This window comes from Phocoena sinus, chromosome 17, assembly GCF_008692025.1.
Source record: "Phocoena sinus isolate mPhoSin1 chromosome 17, mPhoSin1.pri, whole genome shotgun sequence".
Taxonomy (NCBI): Eukaryota; Metazoa; Chordata; class Mammalia; order Artiodactyla; family Phocoenidae; genus Phocoena; species Phocoena sinus.
This window is the reverse complement of record NC_045779.1, coordinates 46,294,657-46,320,801: the sequence shown is the minus strand read 5'-3', so window position 1 is coordinate 46,320,801 and position 26,145 is coordinate 46,294,657. Positions and strand designations below refer to the sequence as shown.

Below are 26,145 nucleotides of genomic sequence, written 5' to 3'. Positions count from 1 at the left end.
ACTAAAAACTTAAGAAAGACAAATTTTTCTGTTGGCATAACTGAAGAGCAAGAAAAATGGGACAACTAGAATGCTGACTATCCCTTCTTCATCATGAGCAGTGGCTTCATTTTCTCACATTGCTTTCTACTGGGACCCTTATGGCAGCGGCTCCTGGCTCATTACTGTCATGACTTGAGCCATAGAAAAAATGATTCCCTCGAGAAAAAATGATTCCCTCGTCCATTCCTCCTCCCTCCAACCAAGGTCTGAATCAAATATATGCCAATCGTTATTGAGCTGCCTCTGCCCCCAAGAGAGGGTGAGAAGTTGTCAACCCTTAAACTGGTTACTTTGTCCCAGCAAGGCAGAAGGTTGAGAAGGTAGCAGTTCCTAGCAGAACTCAGGGTATGGCAGGGGAGATGTTCTCCCAAAGGGATGAGGAGTACATTTTCTAAAAGCAATGGAGGGGAATTCCCTGGCGGTCCACTGGTTAGGACTCTGAGCTTCCACTGCCAGGGTCACAGTTTCGATCCTTGGTCAGGGAACTAGTATCCTGCATGCTGCGTGGCCAAAAAAATTAAATAAATAAATAAATAAAAACAATGGAGGTGGCTTAGAATTAAGTGATTTAGACAAGTAGGACCTAGATGAAATGAAGATTCTCAAACTACTGTTGTTACAGACGGTTGAATGACCCAAAAATATTACTTTTGTGAAATCAAGTCATTTATGTTTCTTCTCCCTATTTAAGTAAAGAAGGAACTAATCTTTTATTGTCTTTACTGCATGGTCTTTCCTCCTTTTAGTTAGTATTAGGTAAAGCAAATTTAGATTGATATAAATGTTTATCCAAGAACTTTCAAAACTTCAAGTTAAATGACAAAGTAACAAAAAATTCTCATTAAATAAAATGTAGCCCACAGTTACTTATTAATAATCATTTAGGTGCTCAGATGACAGCACCTAGGCTAGGTTATTTATTTTAAAAAATAGAGTAAATCATAATTCAGACTGGACAAGAATAGATTTCAGAGCTCCGATCTTCTATATGCCCTGAACCAAAAAGTTTAGGATGTCTGCCAGGAAGTTGTTTTGAGACAGAGAGATACAAGCTTATCTTGCTATGTACTACCCAACAAACAAAACACTTATCAGATAATGCCTGACAGCAAAGTGAAAATGAGATTAATTTTCCAAGGATTTCCTAACTTCCAAGGATTAGAGAAAGATATGAGGGAGTAAACTCATGGGTCACGTCCATTGATTATTCTAGTCATGTATGTTACATTTCTTTTTTAAATTTTTATTTATTTATTTAATTATTGGCCAAGCTGTGTGGCATGTGGGATCTTAGTTCCCTGACCAGGGATCGAACTCATGCCCCCTGCAGTGGAAGCTTGGAGTCCTAATCACTGGAGCACCAGGGAATACTTGTATGTTACATTTAATTTGTAAAACTGGATTATTGCTTTGCCCTTTTACAGAGGTTTCAAAAACAGTCTTCTTAAATTAACAGTGAGTAATTTGTTATTTCTTGAAGTAATAAAAGACGTCAGTGTATTGCTTATGACGTGCTTATCTTAGAAACCATCCAAATCACTTGGGAGATATGCTGACCCATATCTAATGACATACGCAACAATTGCAATGAAAATAGAAAAAAATTCTTTTCCCTCAAACTGGGTTTGTATCTGGGCTCTCTCACCCTTTGCCTGCCAGGCATACCATTCTATAGTTCAAATTGTCCTGTGGACAAAGATATGGGTGATGGACATGAGCGATTTCAAATCAGTGCTGGGATGCAGGACACCTGGACTGGAATGCCACATAACCCCTGCTGACCTGATCCCTACATCTTGTGAGAAAAAGAAATTAAATATGACAATAAAAAGTCTCCTTCCAAATTAAGTGATTCCTCATCTGAGGTGAAAATCAACCTAGGTAAAGGAATTACAACTCTAAAAGATTATAACAACAGATTCTTAGCAAATAAAGGATAGCACCTTATATCAATTCTGTTCAAAGAGAGAATGGTGTATAATCTGAACTCTGTGCTCAGCAAAGTAATTTACAGAGCAAGTGAGTAATAACTCATTTTTACCTGTCCGTAAAAGACATAGCACCAGATTCTTGATAAGCAAGTTAGCTTTTTCGAATATTATCAGTGCACAAAAAGATGTGGTAGACAACTGAAATATCATAACATATTAAAGTGTGAATGTTTTAACTATTCGAAATCTATATATTTTGCTTTTCTACATAATAAGGCATACTCTAAGAATGTACCTTAGCAATAGAAATTCTTATTAAGCTCTCTTTAAACATTCCCATTAAATTAGGATTTTCACTCTCAGTTATCACTGGACTCTTTATTTTGTCACATTTATATATGTGACTACAAGATATTTCTATTACAGGCTAGTAATTTTAGGTTTACCTATTGTTTTTTGAGTGACTTGTCTTTATCAACAATCTAATTCACTCAGTCTTTTATATCTACTGGCACAAAGGCAAACAACTTTGAATCAACAGACCAGTATGATCTAAGTGTGAATGGTATTATATCATTTTATCTTAAGGCTCTCTACTTAATGATAATACTTTCTCTGGCACAACCTGTGTTTTTGTGTATGTGTAACCTGACTTGGCAAAAAAACCCCAAACCTCAAACCCGAAACACAATTAAATATCCTGTTCTCATTAGGCAGCTATCATTCTGTTAAAGTTACATACTATGTTGTCTAGTTCATTGAAATACAGTTTTTAAGGCTCTATTGTATTCATTAAAAGCTAGCATTATTTAGATTTGAATACACAAATACTAATTGTGAGGGCACATAGTTTGAATGATAAATTGTTCAGTTGCTTCATTGTATAAATGATGTTGGATTAGGGTCTAATCCAGTTGAAAGGGTGGACATTCACTGACTTCACTTCAGCTGCTCCCCACTGGAACCTCTGCCATGTGTCTGTGCCTCCCACTCCACTGAAATTCAGTTAAAGGTCACACATAACTTGTTTTCAGGCCCTTATCATTCTCCTTACTGGATCCTTATAATAGCTTTCCAAGTGTTCTCCCTGCCACACATGTATAGTCCTTTTTCTTCTCACCCCTACACTCTCCCCTTTTCTAAAATTCAAATCACTCCCATGATTGAAACGTTTTTGTGTTAAAAATCCAGACTTCTTAACCTGAGTTTGGAGTTGACCAATGACTTGCCATTTTCCTAAATCAGAACCCCTTTTCAGCCGTTTCAGGGATATGACATCCTGATCATTCGTTCTATCTTGAAACACCTTCCTTGAATGGCTTGACATCGTACTACTGTGATTCTCCTCCAACTCCTCTGGCTGGTCCTCTTTACTGGCCTATCTTCTCTCTGGCATTTCTCTAAGTCCTGTGCTTATATCCCTTTTCCTGTAGACCTTAACATTTCCTTAATTATCATGTCTGTAGGAGAGGCTCCTCAATTCACAGCCAAAAGGGCTCCAGATCTCCCTATTTCCAGGGGCTTTTGGACCTTTTTTTTTTTGCGGTACGCGGCCCTCTCACTGCCGTGGCCTCTCCCGCCGCGGTGCACAGGCTCCGGACGCACAGGCCCAGCGGCCATGGCCCATGGGCCCAGCCGCTCTGCAGCATGTGGGATCTTCCCGGACCGGGGCACGAACCCGTGTCCCCTGCATCGGCAGGCGGACTCTCAACCACTGCGCCACCAGGGAAGCCCTGGACCATTTTTACACGGATATCTCATCAACAGCTCAAACTATGCTCAAGGAAGGCTCATAGTCTTCCCTCCGAACTAGGTCATTCTATTTCTATCTCTGTTCATGATTCCAGAATTCTCCCTGTTGATTAGTTTCATATCTCCAAATCATTTGACAACTTCTTTCCCTTGACATTCAAGATTACCTCTACACTTTATTTGACTTTTCCCTCCCATCTATTCTGAACCTCCTGATACTCTTCTTAACTGCTATAAGAGTATCCTTCACTGTTTCCCTCTTCCACATTTTCTGTTTTCAATTCCACTGATGCCAGAGTAATCTTTTAAAAATATCTTTGAGTATATCATGCCCCTGATTAAATGGTTCCAGAATGAAGTCCAAGCTCTGATCCCTTCTTGATCTCACCCTAACCCACCTTTTCCATCTCATTTGCAACACGATGCCCTAAGTTGGAGTCACAAAGGTCACTCACAGTTCTCTGAACTGGCCCATTTCTGTGCCTTCTCTCACATAGTTCCCTTGCCTGGAATATCGGCTCTCAAAATCACTTATTTCCCATGTCTGGAATGTCTGCTATCAAAATTTATCTCTACCTTTCCCCACCAGCCTTTCTCTCACTTAGCTGCAATCATTTCCCACTTCCACTAGGTTCCATGCAACATTTTATCTATCTGTCAACAATTTAGTTATTTTGTGTAGTTGTTTTATTTCCCCTGCTAGATTGTAAGCAAGATTTCAAGTGGGGTATTCATTTCTAGCCCTCCTCCCTCCACCAGGGAGGGGGTCTAGTAAAGTGCTGTGCTTATAAATGTTCTGAAGCGAAAAGAATTTTTATGGAATTAAAGAGAAAATCAAGAGGCAGCAGAGTGAAATACGGAGATATGAAAACAGGAAAAGAGTCCACAGCTCCTGATTTCTACCTAATACTTTCATCCCAGAGCCTACATTTCAGCGTTGCTACCGTGAACGTTCTCTCTCTTACTTTCGTACCTCATGATTTAGTAATCAACCACAGTGCAGCTCACAAAGTAAACAGACGGTCGGCAAGTACCAGAGGAAAAAAGTCTGGGTCTTTATGTCAAAGATTTTGGAGGGGTGTGTCAGTACATATTGAGTCTCAGTTGCAAGGCAATAGCACGGGAGGACTCAGGGTTTCTGATGAGTAGCGCGAAGACATGTTAAAAAGATGAGAATAAACTAAAAGACATGCAGGTCGTCCTAGGTTCGCCAGTAAAAATAAGTTTGTTATGGAGTAGTAAAATTCAAATGACCGCGCAACGAGACGTAGGGGGTTAAAGTAATGTGCCCTTGTAACGTCGGTAATGCCCTCTCCGACACTGGTCCTTCATTAATAAGGACTGGGTCTGACTGCACCAACTCTTTTAAAAAGGAAGACATAAATGCCACTCCTTAAAATAAAAAAAAATTCCTACTGCACCACACTGCAACGTGCGAGCATGGGGACATTTCCACGCGGTCACGAGCCTCTGCAACCACCCGAACACTGGGCCGAGCCTTCCTGGCCATTAGGAACTCGCTCCCAAAAAGGAGCGCTGCATCCCGCGGGGACTGGAGCTTCACCCTGGGAGGGCAGTCCCCAGGCGCAGCCTACAGAGCCCTCCAAAGCGGAGGCTCTCGATGGGGGGAGTCTCCGGGGTGGCTGGCACGGACCTCTCTTTCACCCTTTCCAGGCAGTGCTCGCGTCGCGCAGCCCACGGCCCCGGACTGCGCTCGGCGCTGCGGCCGCCCGGCCCAGTTCCTAAAGCGCCCGGGCCCGCCTCGGGCGTGAGCGCAGGCGCCCAGGCGGCAGGGGCGCGGGCGATGCAGCGTTCTGCCGGAGCCACTCCCTTATCCCCCGCCCGCCCACGTCCGCGCGACGGTCTTCCACGGGCGGGGAAGCTGCCGAGGGCGGGAAGCTACCGGACGACCGGCACCTGCATCGCGGGGTCGCCCGGCCCCACCCCCTTTCTCTCCCTCCGCGCCGTACCCCTTTCTCTTCCGCCCCCTCCCTTCTCTCCGGGCTGCAGCCCCGCTCCGCCCGGCTCCCGCGGCGACCCTGCCGCTGCGACGTCACTAGACCCCGCCCCCTTTATATAAATAATGGCGTTTCTGGCGCCGCCTTCTCACACTCTCTGGCTCTTCGCTCGATTGGAGTGTTTCGTTTTTTCGCCTTCTCTGCTCTTCTCATCCTTTCTCGCTCTCTGCTCTGCGGTGTGACGAGGCTGAATCCTCTCCGCACCCAGCCCTCGCCTTTCTTCTTCTGCCCGCGCTGTTGTTCTATTTCTCTCCTTCGGCCGCCGCCGCCACTGCTGCACAGCTGGTGTCGGTGCCGCGCTTTTCCCCCCACGTCGTCCCCGCAGCCTATGGCCCAGGCCGCCTTGGGTATTTCTGCTCAAGGTAACCACATCCCTCTTTAAAAATTCCGCCTAAAAAGAGAAGACGCTTTACCCGACTCTTTGGGCCGTTATCTCACGTGAGTACCGACCCGAGGGGCGCGGCCGGGGCCGGGGCGCGGGGCGGCCTTGGGGTGCTGCCGGGTGCCTCCGGCTGGGCCCCGCCGCCCGGCCGGCGTCCCCGCAGCGCCCCGCGGCCGGCCGCCTCGAACATGGCGGATGGCGGCGTGTGTGGCGGCTGCCGGTGCTTTCCGCGGTGGCGGCGGCGCGGCGGACTGGGGCGGCGGGAGGCCGCTGGCCGCCGGGCCGAGCCCGAGCAGCTGCTGTTGGGGCGAGGGGGCGTGTGTGTGGGGGCGCGCGCGGGGGTCTCGCCGCCGGGGGTCGGCGGCGCCTCCGGGCGGCGTGCGGCCCCCACCCCGCTCCCGTGGTGCATTGCTGTTTCCGGGGAGGGGGACTGGTTGCAGTCCTGAGGGGCCTTGGTCCCGCCGCCCGACCCTGAGCGGCGCCGCGCCTTAGCCTCCGGGAGCCTGGCGGGAGCGCGACCGGTTGCAACCGCCGCGGCCTTAGGTTATGAATGGAGCGGGGCGGGCCCGGCGCCGGCCTCCTGTGACAGCTGCCGGAGGAGGACGGGTGCTCGAGGGTGCGGGGAGTGCGGCCCCCCTCTGCTGGAGGAAAGTTGACGCCGCAAGGGGCCAGGCGGCGGGGAAGCCCCGGTGTCAGGTAGCGAGCGAGAGGCCTTTGGCCTCTTCTGGAAGCCTCGGGGCTGCTGCTCCGCCCCCTGCGGCGCTCCTGATTGGGCCGAGTCGCCTTCACTCACCCCAGCCACCTCCTGGAGCCCGAGGATTAGTCACCATGGCTTCGTTTTCCCGGCCGCGCCACGATTCCAGGGCAGAGAGAGGGAGAGCGGTAGGCTTGGGTGGCTTATCAAGCACTGTTTTGGCAGTTAATGATGCTGTTTTAACCCTTCCCCAGTGTATATCCTGAACGTGTGTTTCTTAGGCTAAGCTGCTGGTTCGGCGACCTGAAACGGTCGGGAACAGTTTACGGCCCCATGATGTTTCAGCAGATTTAACTGGCTTTTGTGGTTGCCTCGTGGATACATTAAGATGTTTTGTGTCCCGTCTGGTTTCCACCGTTGAACCCCCTGCTTGGATGGGAACCGGAGAACACTTCAGGATGTGTGATCAAGGAAAGGTTGATGTGGACGAGCCTGGCAGAAATACAGCTAATGATTATAGGGCAAGGCTCTAACAATCCTTTGATTTCTTTTGCAACCATAGGAGAGTACAGATGCTGGTTATGAAGGCAAATAAGCCCAGAAGAGTTAGAAGGAAAGATAGGCTCCTGATGATTATAGGTGATATGGTAGGTGCTGGAATCAAGTAATAATCAGTGCCGTCCCTCCTGCCACCCAGGTTTAACTTATAAATTGTCAAACATACAGAGGGAATGAAAGAATTGTACCCTCACCTACGTTCAAGTAAACACTTAACATTTTCCTTTATTTGCCATTCCACTGTGCATTCATCAGTCTTATTTTTCTTTGTATTTCAAAGTAAGTTGGAGACACCAGAACACTTCACCACCCCTCCAACTTCAGTATGCACATATCATTAAGTAGAGTTTAATAGGGTAAAATTCACAAAACAGCGGAATGCACAAATCTTAAGTATATCATTTGACGAGTTTTGACAGAAATACAGCTGTGTAATCCAAACCTTTAACAAAGATGAGAACATTGCCATCAAACCCAGAAAATTCTCTTTTGCCCCTTCAAACTCCATCCCTCACTACCCACAGAGGCAACCACTGTTCTGACTTTTTACTAACCATATAGATTAGTTATTATGTAAACCTATTCTAGAACTTCCATAGGCATATATAATGTATGCATTGTATTTTGTGAAAGGCTTCTTTAACTCAGAATGTTTTTGATATTCATCCATTCATCAGTAAATTGTTACTTTTAACTGCCGAGTAGTAGTCCATTATATGAATACCTTGCCTGATTTTTTTTTAAACAACTTTATTTTGGAATAATTTTAGATTTATGGAAAAGTTACAAAGATAACATGGAGTAACTTTGTACTTCTCACCTAGTTTACCTTATTATAAGAGGTATCCATAGTACATTTGTCAAAATTAAGAAACTGACTTTGATACATTACTGCCACTTAAACTCCAGACTTTCTTTGGATTTCACCAGTTTGTAATGTGCTTTCTGTCTAGGGGCCAATCCAAGATACCACACTACATTTAGTTGTCATGTCTTCCCCAGTCATCTCTGATTTGTGACAGTTTCTCATGTCTTTGACAGTCTAGAGAAGTACTGGCCAGATAACCCAGTAAAGTGTCCCCAATTTGGGTTTGTTTGATATTTTTCTCATGATTGGACTAGGGCTTGGGGTTTTTGGAAAGAATACCCAGAACAACTTGAAAAGTCATTGGTAAAGGCAATGTAAGTTGTTCAGAGAAATACTGATAGTTCGGGGGATACTAAGTTTCTGGGTAGTTACTGTCAAAGTGATGGGAGGTTTTTGGTGATTTATTGGCCAGTTGCTGACTCGGTTAACTCTAGTTTTCCCTGTGCTGTCTGCCAAGATAGTGTAGCAACGGACATTCTCTTCAAACAGTTAAGGAATTTGATTGCAGTGTTGTACACGATCCAACTGATAGAAACACCATTCTAAATGTGAAAAATTTACCTTTCCCTATACCTTCTATTTTTCCATATCTTTATTTTTTTTTTATTTTTATTTTTTTTAAAGGTAGATGCTATAGGGCCAGAGTCCTGAACACTTTTATTTTTATTTATTTATTTTTTGTGGTACGCGGGCCTCTCACTGTTGTGGCCTCTCCCGTGGTGGAGCACAGGCTCCGGACGTGCAGGCTCAGCGGCCATGGCTCACGGGCCCAGCCGCTCCGCGGCATGTGGGATCTTCCCGGACCGGGGCACGAACCTTCGTCCCCTGCATCGGCAGGCGGACTCTCAACCACTGCGCCACCAGGGAAGCCCCATATCTTTATTTTTTTATAAATTTATTTATTTATTTTTGGCTGTGTTGGGTCGTCGTCACTGCGCACGGGCTTCTCAGTGCGGTGGCTTCTCTTCTTGTGGAGCACGGACTCTAGGCGTGCAGGCTTCAGTAGTTGTGGCAGGCGGGCTCAGTAGTTGTGGCTCGCGGGCTCTAGAGCGCAGGCTCAGTAGTTACGGTGCACGGGCCTAGTTGCTCTGCGGCAGGTGGGATCTTCCCGGGCCAAACTCACGTCCCCTGCGCTGGTAGGCAGACTCCCAACCACTGAGCCACCAGGGAAACCTTCCATATTTTTATTTAACCTCCTCTTATGGTTTATCTTGACTGTACGGATGAACATTCAGTTCATCCTGTATGTAAATGGCCCTGTACCCCTTTTATTTATATTAAAGGGTACCTTTCAAAGTTTAGAGTCTTCATTTCCTACTAGTATCTTTTTCATTAGGTGGAAATATTTTGAGATCCTGCTGAAGAACATTCTTGAATGTCTGAAGTGTAATGTTCTCAACATTTCACAGTACTGCTCCTGGGTTGCATTAAGCAGCAAAATAGCTATTGATCTATAGCGGGTCGGGGTGGGGGGGGGAATGGATGAAAATGTCTCAGCCAGGATAATTATCCTATTCCTTAGAACAGTTAAGAGTAAACTCTGTCTCTGTCTCTAGCGTGAGTCGGCTTTTAATTTACTTTTAAAATTACCTTGGTTTGGGAAGAATTGGAACATTTGTTTTGGAGTACTTAGTTGGAATCTAACGTGATGATATAGTCACTGTTGCATATTAGTATGGATTTTTGCCTCATTGTCCATAAGTGTCATTGAGCATGTGAGCAGGATACCCCTAGTAGATTGAAAGAACATTTTACCTCCCCTAAGGGTGCCTCTATGCTTAAGATGTGTCTAGAGTGCTTCTGAAATCTCAGATTCTTCTAATTCCTAAATTTCATTATTTTTCTGGTTCCCTTCTTACCACCTATCTTCTAGCAGATACTGTCAGGTTGTATTACTTTAAGGTAGCAATCACTGAGTTACGAATAGAAGTATAGATGTAGCTGTTTAGGTTAGAGGTGATAAGTCTATCCTGTCAAATCATAATAGGTAAAAACCATTTCTAAAACTTATTTAGCATTTTGTAGCGTGCCAAGCACGTTCACATTCATATGTTGTTCTTAGTGATAGTTGAGTGACTTAGGTTGGGAATGAGGAGGAGGTAAACCTTAAGAGGTTACTTGTCGGATACGTAAGGCAAGTCTCAAAAGTTATTTCACATGTGTACTTAGTGTATTAGCTAAGTCACAAAATGTTTTTCTTTTGGATATGTAGTAGGATTTTATACTTAAGCAAAGAAGAACTTAAAATTTGGAGAGTAGAAAAAGGCTTGTGGGTAGTTTCACACTATTAGATATACATATAAAATCTTGCACACAGACCAGGTTAGTGAGGGCACTTGGACATCTTAAAATTTGAGGCCACTTAGAAGTTTGGGTTTTGGAGGACAAATAAAAGCAAAAATGAAATTTGGTGAAGGCTGGAAATTGAGTAGGTAGATAGAGTAACTTGATAAGATGACCATGACCTCAAATTCTGTCAGTTCTGTACTCTAGCAGCTTGGAAATGCTTACTACATAAAAAAGTACTTGGTACTGTGATAAACCCTTTGAAAACATCATTTTGTGTAATGTGCTTTAATGAAACACTTCAAACTAAAACTTCTTCCCGCACTTAATCTTTACATCAGTTTAACCTTCTTGAAGCGCCACCTAACATTTTTTACCACTGGACTTATATATTTTTATTTTCTTCTTTAGGGCGAACTTTCTGACCAAGTATACAACTACCCAGAGGGCCTAGGAGAAGTGCTGTATAGAGAGCAGTTCGACTTCAACGCTGAGCCACCTTGGGAACCTAGCTGATGATAGGGGGGTTCCATCTCCTAACTTGTCCATGTAAGTATTTTCACATCTGCAGAGTGTGAGGGAGGGTCTTGTAAAGTAGAAGTAAAGGAGAGTTCTTGTTGCTCAGTCTTTTTCAAAACTTGAAATTGTATTTACCACTTAACACCCCACCCCGCCCCCCACCTTTTTTTTTGGCCCAACTGGGTGGCTTGAGGGATCTCAGCTCCCCCACCAGGGCTTGAACCCAGGCCATGGCAGTGAGAGAGCCTGAAATCATAACCACTAGGCCACCAGGGAACTCCCCCACTTCCCTTAAAGTTGATTCAGTTGTATGCATTGTTTACTAGTGGCTGGATCCTTATTTACTATATCTAAGTACATACTGCAGGGTAAGTTTTAGGAAATCTTACTATTCCAGATTTTAATATAAGTTGGAGAGGTGGTTTTTTGTTTGTGTTTTAATGAGGTGTGGGTAGTAGTTTAGCACACCATTCAATCATTTAACTTGTTAGATTCAAGTATTTGGAGTATTCAAGTATTCAATACTTGAATTCTAGTATTCAGGCAAAAAATTCTGCTCTCCATTCCACTCAAACCTCTACCACAGAGCATGAGATATAAGAGGTGAATCTTAGTTCTTATTTTTCTAGTTATGAGCATCTTGCCAAACACAATGTAATTTCTAAGAGTTTATGTTCTTTTTCACAAAATGACTTTGTATAATACTCACCTGGTAGAAAAACTGGTTGTTTTTAGAGGTATTACTGAGAGATGATACATGTTTATCTCTCAACCGGCTACCTTCCCAAGATATTTTCAGGGATAGTTTTTGACTATACTTGATTATCTGTGTATGGATTTAACTTTGAATTTAAACCTCTGTGCCCAATGCAGTTCCACAGTAAACTGTTGTTCGAACTTGTGCTGCTAGATTTGTGTGGTTCATTTAAAATTTTTTATTATTGGTAGATTTCTTGCAATTGAAATTTGGGTTTTGGTGTTGAGGTTTGGATGTCTTTAAGTGGGCTAGAGACTTGGAGGGAGTAACATTAGAAAATTTCAGGAAAGAGATCTAATTGGAGGGTGTATGTTAAAGCAGACCTTTTCAACACATTTACTGTTAACCTCAAATTACAATTTTAGACTTCTTTTTTTAAGTCTAAAGAGAAAGGGGGGAAACAGTTTAAATAATATGAATTCTTGAAAGTTCTGCTGACTTGGAACCCAGGCTGGAGGGTTTCCTGTACTCCCATACTGGCTTTCTCCTAGCTGTGTGAATTTGAGCATATTGCTTGTTTTTTAAATCACAGCTGTAAAATAAAGTTGAACTAGAACAGTTCCTTTAACTGTAAATTGATACAATGATTTATCTTTTTTTGAGGGTTTTAATCGCCCTTTGTTAATGCAGTGTGTGTGGTCTTTGGAACAGTAGCATTAGCATAACCTAGAATAGAACTGCAGACTCTCAGCTCCACCCAAACCTGAATCAGAAATCTGCATTTTAACCAAGTGGCTTGTATGCATATTAAAGAGAAGTACAGTTGCCACCAGTTCACTGCCAAGCCAGTTATCTCTTTAATTTTTGTTAGTCATCTATTCTCCTTCCAGCATATCTGATGTTTTCTCCCAAGTTGGCTTAGAGATATAAAACTTTTCTGAGTGGGGTGTAGTTGACTCCATAGTTGAGAGGGGAATAGATTCTAAGTTGGAAGTTTCATAACAAGGTTCATGTTTTAAGCGCGACCATATTAAAGGATAAGATTTTTATTTCAAGTCTCTTTTTTTTTTTTTTTTTTTTTTTTTTGCGGTACGCGGGCCTCTCACTGTTGTGGCCTCTCCCGTTGCGGAGCACAGGCTCCGGATGTGCAGGCTCAGCGGCCATGGCTCACGGGCCCAGGCGCTCCGCAGCATGTGGGATCTTCCCAGACTGGGGCATGAACCCGCGTCCCCTGCATCGGCAGGCGGCCTCTCAACCACTGCGCCACCAGGGAAGCCCCAAGTCTCTTTAATGGAAACCTAACTTTGCATTATATTTTATATTTCTACTGGTGTTTCCTCTTAGACTTGAGAAACATATTAGCTCATACATTTATAAATGATTCTGCCAACTCAGGGAAAAGTCTTTAAGGTAAATAATATTGTAGAACTCAAAAAGTCTATAATTTCCGTGTCTTTTTTTGATTGTGGAGGCGTAGTGTATATAGGCACAGATAGAAAATGCTAACACTTCATTCTGAAGGTTCCGGCAGCCAAAGTGACTGACTTATTTATTATGCCCAGGTACAGTGTATATTATGTTAAGTGAAACTTTAGTTCTTGGTGCTTTGCTATAAAGCTACAGCCACAATCCCTTATTCATGTAATTCCAAAATCTAAAAGTTAAAAAAAAATTATATAGCTTCCTTGATGTGACCTAACCTGATTTGGGAACAAAAAGTTGACCTGAATCTGAGCTAATTTGAGGCTACTTTTATTTTGACTTATCCCGTTTAGTGCTAATATTCCTAATTCTGCTGCCTCCTGGAGAGCGTTAAATAATATATTAAACTTATATGTACTAAATTGCCATTCTAAAATCTGAGAAATTTTGAATCCAAAAAGATATCTTGCCCCAAAGGTTTCTTGACTAGAATTAGTAAAGGTGGCAAGAGAAATTGTACATTCCAGAAATGTCCTTAGATATCAATATCTGTTTGCAATACTAGACATTGAAATCCTGGTATTTCCTGTGGAGCAACAATACTGTTTGGAAAATTAGAAGTTAAAGGATTTAACACACTGGCCTTCATGGAAAACACTTAGCACATAGCACTACAAAATGTATAATTCCATGACCCATGTTATGCTTCCAGCACTCCAGTAGGATTTCTGTGCAGGTGGTCTAAGCTCTAGGATTTGGCTTCAGAGTTAGGTTTTCAAATCCAGGTAACCATCTGAATTTTTAGGTAGTTCATTTCATTAAGTATATTGAAACTATAAGCTGCTTGCATAGTAAAATTTTTTCTTTGGATATGTGTGCGGTGTAATGTGTGAGCACTGTAAAGATATCGTCACAAATGCTTAAGCTTAATAATATCTCAGATTACTGAAGGGCTCTAATTGTGGAAAAGTTTTTGTGTACGTTTTAAATTTCTTAGGCTCTGTGCTGCAGTAGTATTTTCAGTGGGCTATATTTTCAAGTTATTTTAGCTAGAGCTCCAATTATAATTAATAGATCAGCCTAATGGAAAAATTTTAAAGGCTGTTTCAGGAAACTAAATTCTCTTGTAACCAGCTGCTTTTATTAGCAGATCTAGTGATGATGTCAGATTGAGTTAATTATTAACATATAACTTTTAATGTTTTGTTTCTAAGAATAGAAAAGGGATTCAATTAATTGATTTGTCTAAATGGACAAATTTTGTCTAAAATTTTAAATATTTAAATTACCAATATTTGGTAATTTAAAGATTGTGTGATGTAAGCAAATTCACAGAACTTTTATTAATGGTTTTTGGTGCTCTTTGACCACGAAGACAAATAAAACTATCATTGAAAATACACAGATTTAGGGACCAGTTTTTAAAGTATGTGTATCCCCTTGGCATGCAAAAAGTAGTATTTAGTGGTGCCTCATTGCTTGTGTAAAGTAGCAAAAAAGCATTCTATTGAAGTCCAATGGGAATAATAGGATGTTAATGGATAAAACGGTTTGGGGGACATGGTATTCTTTCTTCAGGCAAATTTAGGCTCTTCTGGGCGGCCAAATAGATTAGAAAGCAGTGTAGACCATTTTTAAAGGGAATAAAATTGTTCTTGCATTTATTACAGAAGATAGTGAGCTGAGAAAGTTAATAGTCACTACCAATCTGTGTATTCCATTACACTCCCTTTGGTCTTAAATTCAGAGTTTTTGAGTTTGGGGTTTTTCTTCTCTGCCCTCAAAAAAGCATTTAGAGACACTTAATTCTTCTGATTAGGAGTAAATAAGATATTGTGTAAACTGTACGTCATAAGCTATAAAATCTAGGTAAGTGGTAGGCTGCAGGTTTAGGCTGGCTATTATTCAGACCGGCCTAAGGAGGCCGTTGCAAGTGCAATGCTGTCGTGTTGGTAAGGCCTAGAAGACACAGATGCTTTTGTCCTTCACCTCCATTCCAGGGCCATCCATGCACACTGAAGCAGTTTGTCACAACCTAACCGAAACAAAGATTTGGCCATCCTTTTTTCTAATCTAGGGAATAATGTGAAGAACATGATGGCATAAGTAGAAAATATTTGTGCAGCGTACTGAGTTGCAAGGATTAGGCTGATGAAGTTCAGCCTGCCCAAACCATACCCAGCCACCATGAGGTCTTAAATGCCTGTAACTGAGTGAGTTGCAGCAGGAGTCAAGATGATAAAACCCTTTTGGGATGCTCTGCTCTAAACTTTTCCACCTTTCTTCATTATCTTATGTAAGCACACATTTCATTTCTCTAGGATTTACTTGGTGTGGAGTTTTGACCTTTCTTTCCTTTACTGTCTAGTTTTGTAAACGTGTGAATTGATCTTTGTTACCTTGAGCAAAATTATTTGGGGGTACGATGGTTTTCTTGTTTTTTTATCTGTGATGTGTGTGGACTTGATCCTTAGAAGTTTAAAATTTTTTATGAAGACAGCATTCTCTAGAACTGCTCTGTTCAGTACAGTAGCCACTAGCCAGGTAGCTATATAAATTTAAAGAATTCCAATCAAATAACATTAAAAATTCAGCTGTTCAGTTGCTTGGGCACATTTTGAATGCTTGGGAATTATATGTGGCTAATGGCTATTGTTTTGGACATTGACAAAGAATGTTTCAATCATCATAGAAAGTTCTGTTGGACAGCATCACTCTAGGATAATTGTTACTGTGAATGTGAATGGTATTAGCCATATTAATCTTAAAATATCTATTAATAAGAATCATAAGAATTACACATTCTCTTCTTTCTCCTTAGGTTTGTCTAATAAACTGTTCTTGACTGTAGGGGCTTTTCAGTTTTATATTCTAGTTGAATTCTTTAGTTGCCCAGCATGTTCTTAAGATCCAGCTCCCTGCTATACTTCATGTGCTCATACAGACTGAACTTAATATTAGGTTTACGTTGAATATATGACTTCAGATTATTTTTGATCTATTTCTTTCTTTTGGCGGGGGGTGGCTTGTGGGATCTTTGTTCCCCAACCAGGAACGAACCCTGGCCCCCTGCAGTGGAGGCATGGAGTCCTAACCACTGGACCGCCCGGGAATTCCCTATTTTTTGTTTTTTACTGCAAAGATACTGTGGTGCCCAGTTTATAAAGAGCTCCTAAATAAGTATAGTCTCTCCTTAGTTCATCATCTAGGTTCAGCACGGTTGGCATGTTATATTTGGCATGACCAAGAGTAGGATGGGATATCCTAGTATGTTGAACATGGATACTATAGCAAAATAAATAAAACTCAAAATGAGAGAGATTTGCTATCCCGAATTCATGAAGAGCTCTTATAGGTCAATAAGAAAAAGCAAAAAACATGTAGGGAAATGAGCAAAAGGCTTAAAAACAATTTTTTTTTTTTTTTGCGGTACGCAGGCCTCTCACTGTTGTGGCCTCTACCGTTGCGGAGCACAGGCTCTGGACGCGCAGGCTCAGCGGCCATGGCCCATGGGCCCAGCCGTTCCACAGCACGTGGGATCCTCCCGGACCGGGGCACGAACCCATGTCCCCTGCATCGGCCGGCGGACTCCCAACCACTGCACCACCAGGGAAGCCCTTAAAAACAATTTTTCACTAATAGCAGTTTCACTCCCAGGTATGTGGCCCTAGACTGTAGCACACTGCTTGGTTCTTCATTTGTGGATCAGCTAGTTTGCAGACCACAACTTGAGCAGTGTTCCCCTTGGGTACATAAATAACAGCAAGAAATTATATTATGGTGTTTATAAACAATATAGCAAAAAAATGGGACAACCTATAGGTCCTCTTTGGATAAATAAATGTTGTACATCTACAAAGAATAGTACACAGCAATGAAAATTAATAGATGGGACTCCAGTCCCATCTATCTGTGTGAAGGAATTGAAATTATAAAGTTGAGCAAAAGACGTCATAGTAGGAAAACAACAGTGACTCCATTCATGGTTCAAAACCAGTAAAGCCGATGTTTTAGAGGGCAGATAGAGGAATAAAAAGATTAAATAACACGGGAATGATGATTGGAAAAGTCTGAACATGCTTATTCTAGAGGAGATGCAACCACTGCTACCTGTAAAGATGTTTAGGGGCTTCTGAGGTATTCAGTCTTCCTTAACCTGGTGTTTCCTGCAGTCATTGTAATGGACACATGCTTTATATAATAAAAATAAATTTTCCTCTTGGTGAGGTGGCAATGAGATCTGCCGTAGGGTAATCAAAATAGTAGTTAAGTGCATTTATTTAAAAGGTTATTTCCTGTGCTGCACCAGGAAAACTAGAAAGCTTGAAATAATATGGTTATGTATTTGCTGCTATTCATGTTGCATTATAATAGTTATCTGTAATGTTATTACATTTTAATCACCATAGGGATTTATATATTTCACTTATGTACAGGTACATACTTGCTCCAGAAGAAATTTAGTCTTCACATCAGATAGTCAAGACACATTTTTTAAGAGAGCCTGATCTTGTCAATTTCACTTGCAAAAGTATATTGCTATGAAAATCCTGTATTTCCATTTTCTCATTTAGATGTATTTTAGAGTTTAATGTGAGGCATTTCATTGGGCAGCCTTTACCCAAGCATTTCAAACTTAGCCTGTTGGGCTCATTTCCTTTAGAATTCCCCCCACCTTTATGTATTTCCTATTCATCCTTGTTCTTGTCTGTTTTTTTTTAAAGTAATTTGTCAGCAGTCACCTTTAGTGTTCTTCCTCTAGAGTTAGTTTTTTTCAACCTTATCAGCTGAAAAATAAACTTAAGGGTGTTTATTGCCATTATTGGCTTTCCTCTTGCTGTCAATTAAAGCAACCCCTGTCCTGATGATCCTAAGTACTCAGTGTAGGCTGTTGTTGTTATCCATCACTTTTGGTCCAACGTGGCAAAAGTTCATATGGTCTTATGATCACACAATTTATTGGAACTTCTACCTACTAGTTCTGATATGTAGCTTCCTGGAACTGCCTTCCTGGAGGCCTGCTCCAGACCTCATGTTTGTAGTACCAGTGTCATCCCTTCTGGCCGATTATTTCCAAAGGTATTCTCTGTGGTAAGTAACATTTTTCTGTGGGATGTAGAATGCAGAGGTGACTTTGACAGCATTGTGTCTGTCTATTTTTTTTTTCCCATTGTGTCTATTTTTAAAGCTGTGAGCTGAGTGCTAAGTCATCAAATGCCTATGTAAAAGTAATAATAAAAGTAGATTAGAAAACTACAGGTGGAACTACCATGTGGCCCAGCAGTCCCACTGCTGGGCATGTACCCTGGGAAAGCCATAATTCAGGGAGAGTCATGTACCAAAGTGTTCATTGCAGCTCTATTTACAATAGCCCAGAGATGGAAACAACCTAAGTGTCCATCATCAGATGAATGGATAAAGAAGATGTGGCGTATATATACAATGGAATGTTTCTCAGCCATAAAAAGGAACGAAATTGAGCTATTTGTAATGAGGTGGATAGACCTAGAGTCTGTCATACAGAGTGAAGTAAGTCAGAAAGAGAAAGACAAATACCATATGCTAACACATATATATGGAATTTAAGAAAAAAATGTCACGAGGAACCTAGGGGTAAGACAGGAACAAAGACACAGACCTACTAGGGAATGGACTTGAGGATATGGGGAGGGGGAAGGGTAAGCTGTGACAAAGCGAGAGAGAGGCATGGACATATATACACTACCAAACGTAAGGTAGATAGCTAGTGGGAAGCAGCCGCATAGCACAGGGAGATCAGCTCGTTTGTGATCGCCTGGAGGGGTGGGATAGGGAAGGAGATGCAAGAGGGAAGAGATGCGGGAACACATGTATATGTATAACTGATTCACTTTGTTATAAAGCAGAAACTAACACACCATTGTAAAGCAATTATACTCCAATAAAGATGTAAAAAAAATATAATAATAAAGGTAGAAATACCCTTAGGCTTCTTCAGAATAATAGTAGTAGTGTGAATTTCAAAATATCTTAAGTTCTCATTTTTAATGAGTAAAAGTCCTTTTAGAAAACTGGTCATGTGTTAAGGTTGGGTTTCCTGCTTAGATGTCTCTGAAACAGTACTCTCAAACTTTCAGCTCTCCCTGTTCTACTTCCAGGGAGGTCTTCACTTCAGAAATCCAAGACTCATATTCATCCAGCTTGGTGTCAAGTGGGCTGTTGCTGCCAGAATTATCTTGTGATTATTTGAGAGATGTATCAGTTTCTTCTGAAGTACAATCAACTGTAGAAGCCTTTGTAGCAGGTGTGTAACAAGGCAAGTGCCCAGCTGCTGCAATCACTCCTCTTGGAGCTACCCTGTCGATGACTTGAGGACTCACGACCTCATGAAAGACTCCAGGGAGCAGTGTGTGGTTCTTGGGAGCCTTTTCTTTCCTTGGCAGCTCTTCCTGAAAAATGTATTATAAAAAAACACCAATATGAAGGTGTAAATAAGGAATGTTAAACATGCTCTTTTCTTCCCAGCTATGATGTCCAAGAGGAAATTATTTCGTTTATAAACATAGTATTGTGATTGCAGCAGTTGTATTAGTGTAAAATAAGCTGAGCTTTCTTTCACCATATATTTAGGTGTTTGGTTGTGAAAATAGCTCAAAGGCTCTTGTGAGTAGAGAACACATTTTAGTGTCTATTGATAAAAATAAACTTGGGAGCTTTTATTAAAAATGGATTTGCTCTTTTAAGTTTAATTTAAATAAGTCAATGTCCAGCAACACTAGACTGTAGTATGTAGTGGTCTATAACATGTTGGAACCAATAAATCAGTCCTGTTTCTGATTTATACACCTTTAAAAAAAAAATGGTACAGTGTCCGTTGGGAATTATAACCAGGATTAGATTGGAACATGGGGGAAGTTTGGCATCATCTGGGTTTGAGTCTGCTGCATTCCTTTTTTTTGGCCGGAGCACTTTGCAGGATCTTAGTTCCCCAGCCAGGGATTGAACATGGGCCCCCTACAGTGGAAGTGCAGAGTCCTAACCAGTGGACCACCAGGTGAATTCCCTGAGTCTGCATTCTTAATGGAGAGATCCCTGGAAATTCCCTGTGATGTGGATTAACTTGGTGGATCTGGCATACAGTATAAACTCTGCTCACCCCCAACACATGCACAGTTATTTTCATTCTGACTCCCTAGGACATGCTGTGTGTCAGATTTTTGGTTTAACAATACCACCAAGTAACTTTAAATGCCTCTTGAAAATATTTTACTCAAATATTTCTTTACTTTAGTGCCTTGTAAAGCAGAAATGTAGAACATGAACCTTTCTGCAACAGTGAAACTTTAAAGTATTTTTGCTCACATGTTAAGAAAATTGCAAGCATAGGCTTCTGAGGGTATGGTTATGAACTGCTTTTAGGACTCTTTCAGTGAGATCGGGCATAGGAAAGACTCAAGAATAGTCTGTGCTTAGCCACCAACTTAAGCCTTTTCAATTGTTGGAAATACTGGGCTTCCAAGTGAACATTTCATTTAAGCACAGGGTTTGTGGCTCAAAATGTGTTAGAAACCCTCTTTCCTGAAGGTCTTTGTGTTTTGTGGATTCTTTTGAGGAATTAGTTTTTCCTGGGCATAGCTTTTAGTTTTTAACTGACAGTTGAGCTTTGCAGTTACATGTGGGTCACTTGTATATCAAGGTTTTGGGCTCCTTTTAAGGATGTGAAAGATGGACCTCTTTTTCAACACACTTCAGGGAGTTCTTTCCTGTCATCACCACAACGCTTAAGTTTCAGAACTCCCCATTCTTAGAATTGTCCTTTGTCCATCTTTTCTCAGCACCTACTCTGGGCTAGGAAATTATGGAAATCTTAAGACCTTCCTAGGGAGTATCTGAGAAGATAAACCAAGATAGAGCTCACTTATCTCAACATTTACCGTCTTTTATGTATAGACGTTATTAGTATTGGTTTTAATCAACTATTATTGCAGTGCTTGGTGTAATCACGGAAGTAAAAAAATACTACGTTTACATCTGTCTTAGTTGTTTCAGGTGTGTTGGTCCCAAAATCCTTTTTGTCAGGTCCTGCCAATATAGCAAATTTTATTTTATTTTTTCTGTCACAGTCCTTTTGTGAGTAAGCTAAGGATTGGTAAACTAACCCTATGGTTACTTCAGAAGTCAGAGTTCCATTTCAGTGATGGTAATAGAGCCACTCTAATGTACTCTCAATCTTTCCTTTAGAGCAGGGCATGCTTTAACATATCTTTATTCATGTTGGTAGTACATTTATTTGTCAGATGTTTTAGTTTGGCCTTTACTGTTTAAAATTATTCCACTTCACAAAAGTCTGTAGTGACAGAAAGCAGATAAAAATGGTTGCCTGAGGTGGACAAAAGGGACATGAAGAAATTTATCTTTATGGTAGTGCTGGTTACAATGGTGTATACATTAGTCAAAGCGTGGGTGTACATTGTTGCATGTAAACTGTTGATAAGATGGATGGAAAAGAAAAAAATTCAAATTTAGAGTTTACCTGAGAGTTTTAGACAAAAGATATAGAAGGAGCAAGGTTGAAATGTAGAAACTAGTCATAAAGAAAGGTTTGAAAGGCTATGAGAAGGCATGATAGGATGTTTTGGTACCACATGTGAATAAACTTTATTATACAGAGGTTTAGGAACTATGGGAGTTTATATGTCTGAGAAATGGTTAATTGATTATGGGGGTGTCATTTAGTCTATCAGAGAGACTGAGAGTTGTGTTTGGTTTCCAAAAGAGGGATCCCGTGTTTTCTAGGAACGGGACTGCTGGGGAGACAGAGTTTTCCTTTTAACAGACAGGCATACCTTGTTTTATTGCGCTTGGCAAATACTGCATTTTTCACAGACTAAAGGTTTGTGGTGACCTTGCTTTGAGCAAGTCTATTGGTGCCATTTTTCCAACAGCATTATTTTTTAGTTAAGGTATATACATTGTTTGTGTTTTTTCGGTGTGTGTGGGGTTTTGGGGTTTTTTTTTTCACACTTAATAGACTAGAGGATAGTGTAAGCATAACTTTTATAGGAACTGGGAAACTGAAAAGTTTGTGTGACTCGCTTTAATGCAATCCTCACTTTATTACAGTGGTTTGGAACTGAACCTCCAAGGTATGCCTGTTAATTTGATCATCAGCATCTCTAGAGCTAGCCTAATTAGTTCTGTGCCTCAGTGTCTTCATCTGTAAAACAGAATAATACTGTCATAGTGGGGTTTTTAAAATATTTATTCATTTATTTTTGGCTGCATTGGGTCTTCGTTGCTGCGCGCAGGCTTTGCGCAGGCTTTCTCGAGAGTTGCGAGTTGCGGCAAGCTGGGGGCTTCTCAGTGGGGATGGCTTCTCTCGCTGCGGGGCACGAGCTCTAGGTGCGTGGGCTTAGTTGCTCCGCGGCGTGTGGGATCTTCCCGGACCACGCTTCGAACCCGTGTCGCCTGCATGGGCAGGCGGATTCTTAACCACTGCGCCACCAGCTAAGTCCCTGTTATAGTGGTTTTAAAGGTTAAGAGAATATTGTATAAGTACTTGGCACACTTATAAAAAATGTCTGCTTTTAGATTTAAGCTAGTTTAGCAGGCAGTGAGAGTTGAACCTGTAGATTTTATAGTTTGATAGTTTGAAAATAGTTGGAGCAGCTGCTGGCTCCATCTCCAGAGCGCCCTTCAACTGTCCCCTGACCTGCTTCCGAGTGCCAGTGCAGCTCGAGCCCGCCAACCATGCCTGCGGGCGTGTCCTGGACGTCCTACCTGAAAATGTTCCCCGCCAGCCTCCTGGCCATGTGCGCCGGCGCAGAGGTGGTGCACCGGTACTACTGGCCAGACCTGACAATACCTGAAATTCCACCAAAGCCTGGAGAACTCAAAACAGAGCTTTTGGGACTGAAAGAGAGACAACATGAACCTCAAAATTCATCTGCCAAGAACTCTGTGAATAATATTATGAGAATTAAATACATATTTTTAGGAAAAAAAAGAAAAAGAAAAAATAGTTGGAAAAAATTTCCTATCCCTATGACCATAACCTTACTTAATCTAGAAAAATTTCTGAAGAATGTGGGCATTCAGCAGGTAAGACTGGATTGAATGGGCCTGATGTTTGTGCAGCTGTTTAGGATCCTGATGTTAGAGGAAAATTAGCCTTCTTGTAAACACTAGATGTAGGAAATTGAGGTTCATCTTGTCCTGGCTTTAAAAGATAGACTTTACATTTGGTAGCAGTTGCCTGTGATGGTCAGTAATTGATAACTCAAGGTTCCCAGGTAAATACTGCATAGAGTCTCATGAGTGGAAATACTAGGCTAAAGATCTTGATTAAGTATTTTTCATCATTAATAGAATAATTGATCTTTTTGAATGAGTAGGTTTTATCTGTTGCTTTAGTGCATAGTTGAATATCCCTCTAAAATTGATGTTCCAGCTGGTCTTACATTGCTTAAAATAAACATGTATCCTCAAACCTAAAATGTGTACTTTCTGGGTACAGATTTAAATCATTTCTGGTATCATAATCTAAGAGATTTGCTCAGCTAAACTGAATGTAGTTGAGTTCTTGGAAATAAAATTGTCATTTTTTAAATACTGCTTGTATTTTATGAAATTTGACTAATGCTCTGGCTTATTGATGAGTTTGTTTTGGTACAACCAAAAAGCCGACACTTTTTTTAAAAATTTATTTATTTAGTTTATTTATTTTGGGCTGCATTGGCTCTTTGTTGCTGCACGTGGGCTTTTCTCTAGTGCGGTGAGGGGGAGCTACTCTGTTGTGATGCGCGGGCTTCTCATTGCGGTGGCTTCTCTTGTGGAGCATGGGCTCTAGGCACATGGGCTTCAGTAGTTGTAGTTCGTGGGCTCTAGAGCGCAGGCTCAGTAGTTGTGGCGCACGGGCTTAGTTGCTCCGTGAAAGCCGACACTTTTGAGAACCACTGAAATGGAGTATATTTTTAGGACAAGGGCCGTCACCCATGGTGAACTCTTGCATAGAGCAGGGAGAGGGGAAAGGAAAGGGGGCAATCAAGGATGTAGGAAAAGCTGTGCAGGTTTTAAAATAGGTTGCCAAGAGCTGGTCTATGTCTGTTATAGTTAATGTGGCAACCAGAAATCAGTCCCAGGCAATGAGTAGCATCCTGTCTAGAGGACTTGTTTTGTTTATGGACTTTATATTAAAATAAATCTTTGCCTAAAGTAATGTAAGGACCAGTGAATTCAGCAAAGAACATAAACTTATTGTGTGTGCTGCTCCAGAGGACAGTGGGTAATTTGGAGAAAGGGAAACGTTATTTGATTGGGGAGGGGTTGGATTTAGTCTGATGCCCTTTTAAAAATCAGAGTTCTTAGTAAATAAATGGTTTAGGATGTATAATAGGTTCCTAGCTTATGCCTAGTTTCAAATTATGATGGCATTTTTGTATTTCTGGCAGTTGGTGACTTAATTTTAGCTCTTCCGAGTCAACACTTAAACAAGCGATTTTAATTTTGTTTTTCACAACCATCTTTTGAGGAAGTAGTTAAGGTAGTTAACTGAAGTTGACCTCAGATTGCGCAGCTATTAAATGACACAGCCAGGACTAGGTCTGCTGACTTGTAGTCCAGTAACATTTTCACCAAATCAGCTCACCTCATAAGAGACTTAACATTGTTAACTTGATTTAACTAGTCCATTTTAGCTTGTGGTGGGATCTAGATAGTGTGTATCAAAACTACGGATTGTCCCCTAAAGTTGGCCTCCACTTTCACTCATTCCTATTGTTGATATTTACACATCACCTACTCTAGAATTTTACTTAGAAGACATTAATCTGCAGTTACCTGGTAGCACACTGTTATGTGGCTGGCAGTGTACTGAAGTTCAGACTGTTTTGATTTCTTAGCTGCAGACATTTATTCCGCTAGCTTTCTTTACTTAAAATGAGTAAAATTGTGTGTGTGATGGAGGAATCACGAAACAAGATGAATAAAACAGACTGGCTCTGCAACTCTGTAAGTAAGGTGACCATGTTTACTTGTAATATTTTGTGCATATGTGTCAATTACCTTCTCAAGAAATTGTCATATTAAGCTTATTTTTTTAATGTATAAATTCACATTTATTTGCTTTAAAATGGGCACTAAAGGAAAGGATATTAGTGATCTAGTATTTCTGAAAGTGTTAAGTGATTACAGATTCTTCACTGAATTGGGTACTTCTTATTAACACACTCTCATTGACAACTCATACATTAGGTTTGACTAATGAAATAATACAGACCTGGAAATAACTTCTATTTTGACAGTTTGTTGCATATTCTAAGGACCCAGACGTAAGGCTTGGTGGCCCGTCTCTTGTTTTTCCTGGTTTATGACTTTCGGCTTTGTGGAATACGGCTGAGATGAAAGGATTTATTGACGATGCAAACTACTCCGTTGGCCTGTTGGATGAAGGAACAAACCTTGGAAATGTTATTGATAACTATGTTTATGAACATACCCTGGTAAGTGTGTCATCTCACATTTCTGAAAACAGTGTTATAAATTTCTGAAATATGAAGCATCAATGCTTTGTTTCCAAGGTCTTAATATAATAAAAGTACTTTGTTCCAGGTTGTCTTGACTTGACAACCCCAGTTCCCCTTGAGAAGTGATGAGATTTTCTTTCTAGCTCACATTAAAAAAAAAAAATGCTTCCGGACAGCCCTTTCTCTTCTGTGCTTTATAGCACCTGTTTTGTTGGGGTTTTTTTGCGGTACACGGGCTTCTCCCATTGCGCAGCACAGGCTCCGGACGCGCAGGCTCAGCGGCCATGGCTCACAGGCCCAGCCGCTCCGCGGCATGTGGGATCTTCCCCCTGCATCGGCAGGCAGACTCTCAACCACTGTGCCACCAGGGAAGCCCTGTATGTTCTTTTATTTTCTTGATATGTTGCCAGCTATCCACTTAATCAGTACATGGCTTCTTACCCATTTTTCTCAACTGTGTACTTCCGTAGATT

The 26,145-nt window shown here is 41.4% G+C and overlaps 1 protein-coding gene across 7 annotated transcripts in view; it reads left to right on the top strand.

The window, feature by feature from the left end:
* The first annotated feature begins 5,517 nt into the window (after nucleotides 1–5,517).
* AZIN1 (antizyme inhibitor 1) overlaps nucleotides 5,518–26,145 on the top strand; it is a 33,152-nt gene continuing 12,524 nt past the window's right edge. For 3 of the 7 annotated variants that reach the window (XM_032609876.1, XM_032609878.1, XM_032609872.1), the window contains exons 1-4: nucleotides 5,800–6,181; nucleotides 10,943–11,080; nucleotides 19,307–19,452; nucleotides 25,451–25,648. In XM_032609876.1, coding sequence (XP_032465767.1) covers nucleotides 25,547–25,648 — 102 coding nt within the window. In that variant the 5' untranslated portion in view covers nucleotides 5,800–6,181; nucleotides 10,943–11,080; nucleotides 19,307–19,452; nucleotides 25,451–25,546. Of the gene's footprint in view, nucleotides 6,182–10,942; nucleotides 11,081–19,306; nucleotides 19,453–25,450; nucleotides 25,649–26,145 lie in introns of all 7 variants that reach the window. The other 4 variants (XM_032609875.1, XM_032609877.1, XM_032609871.1 and 1 more) reach the window with 3 other exon arrangements.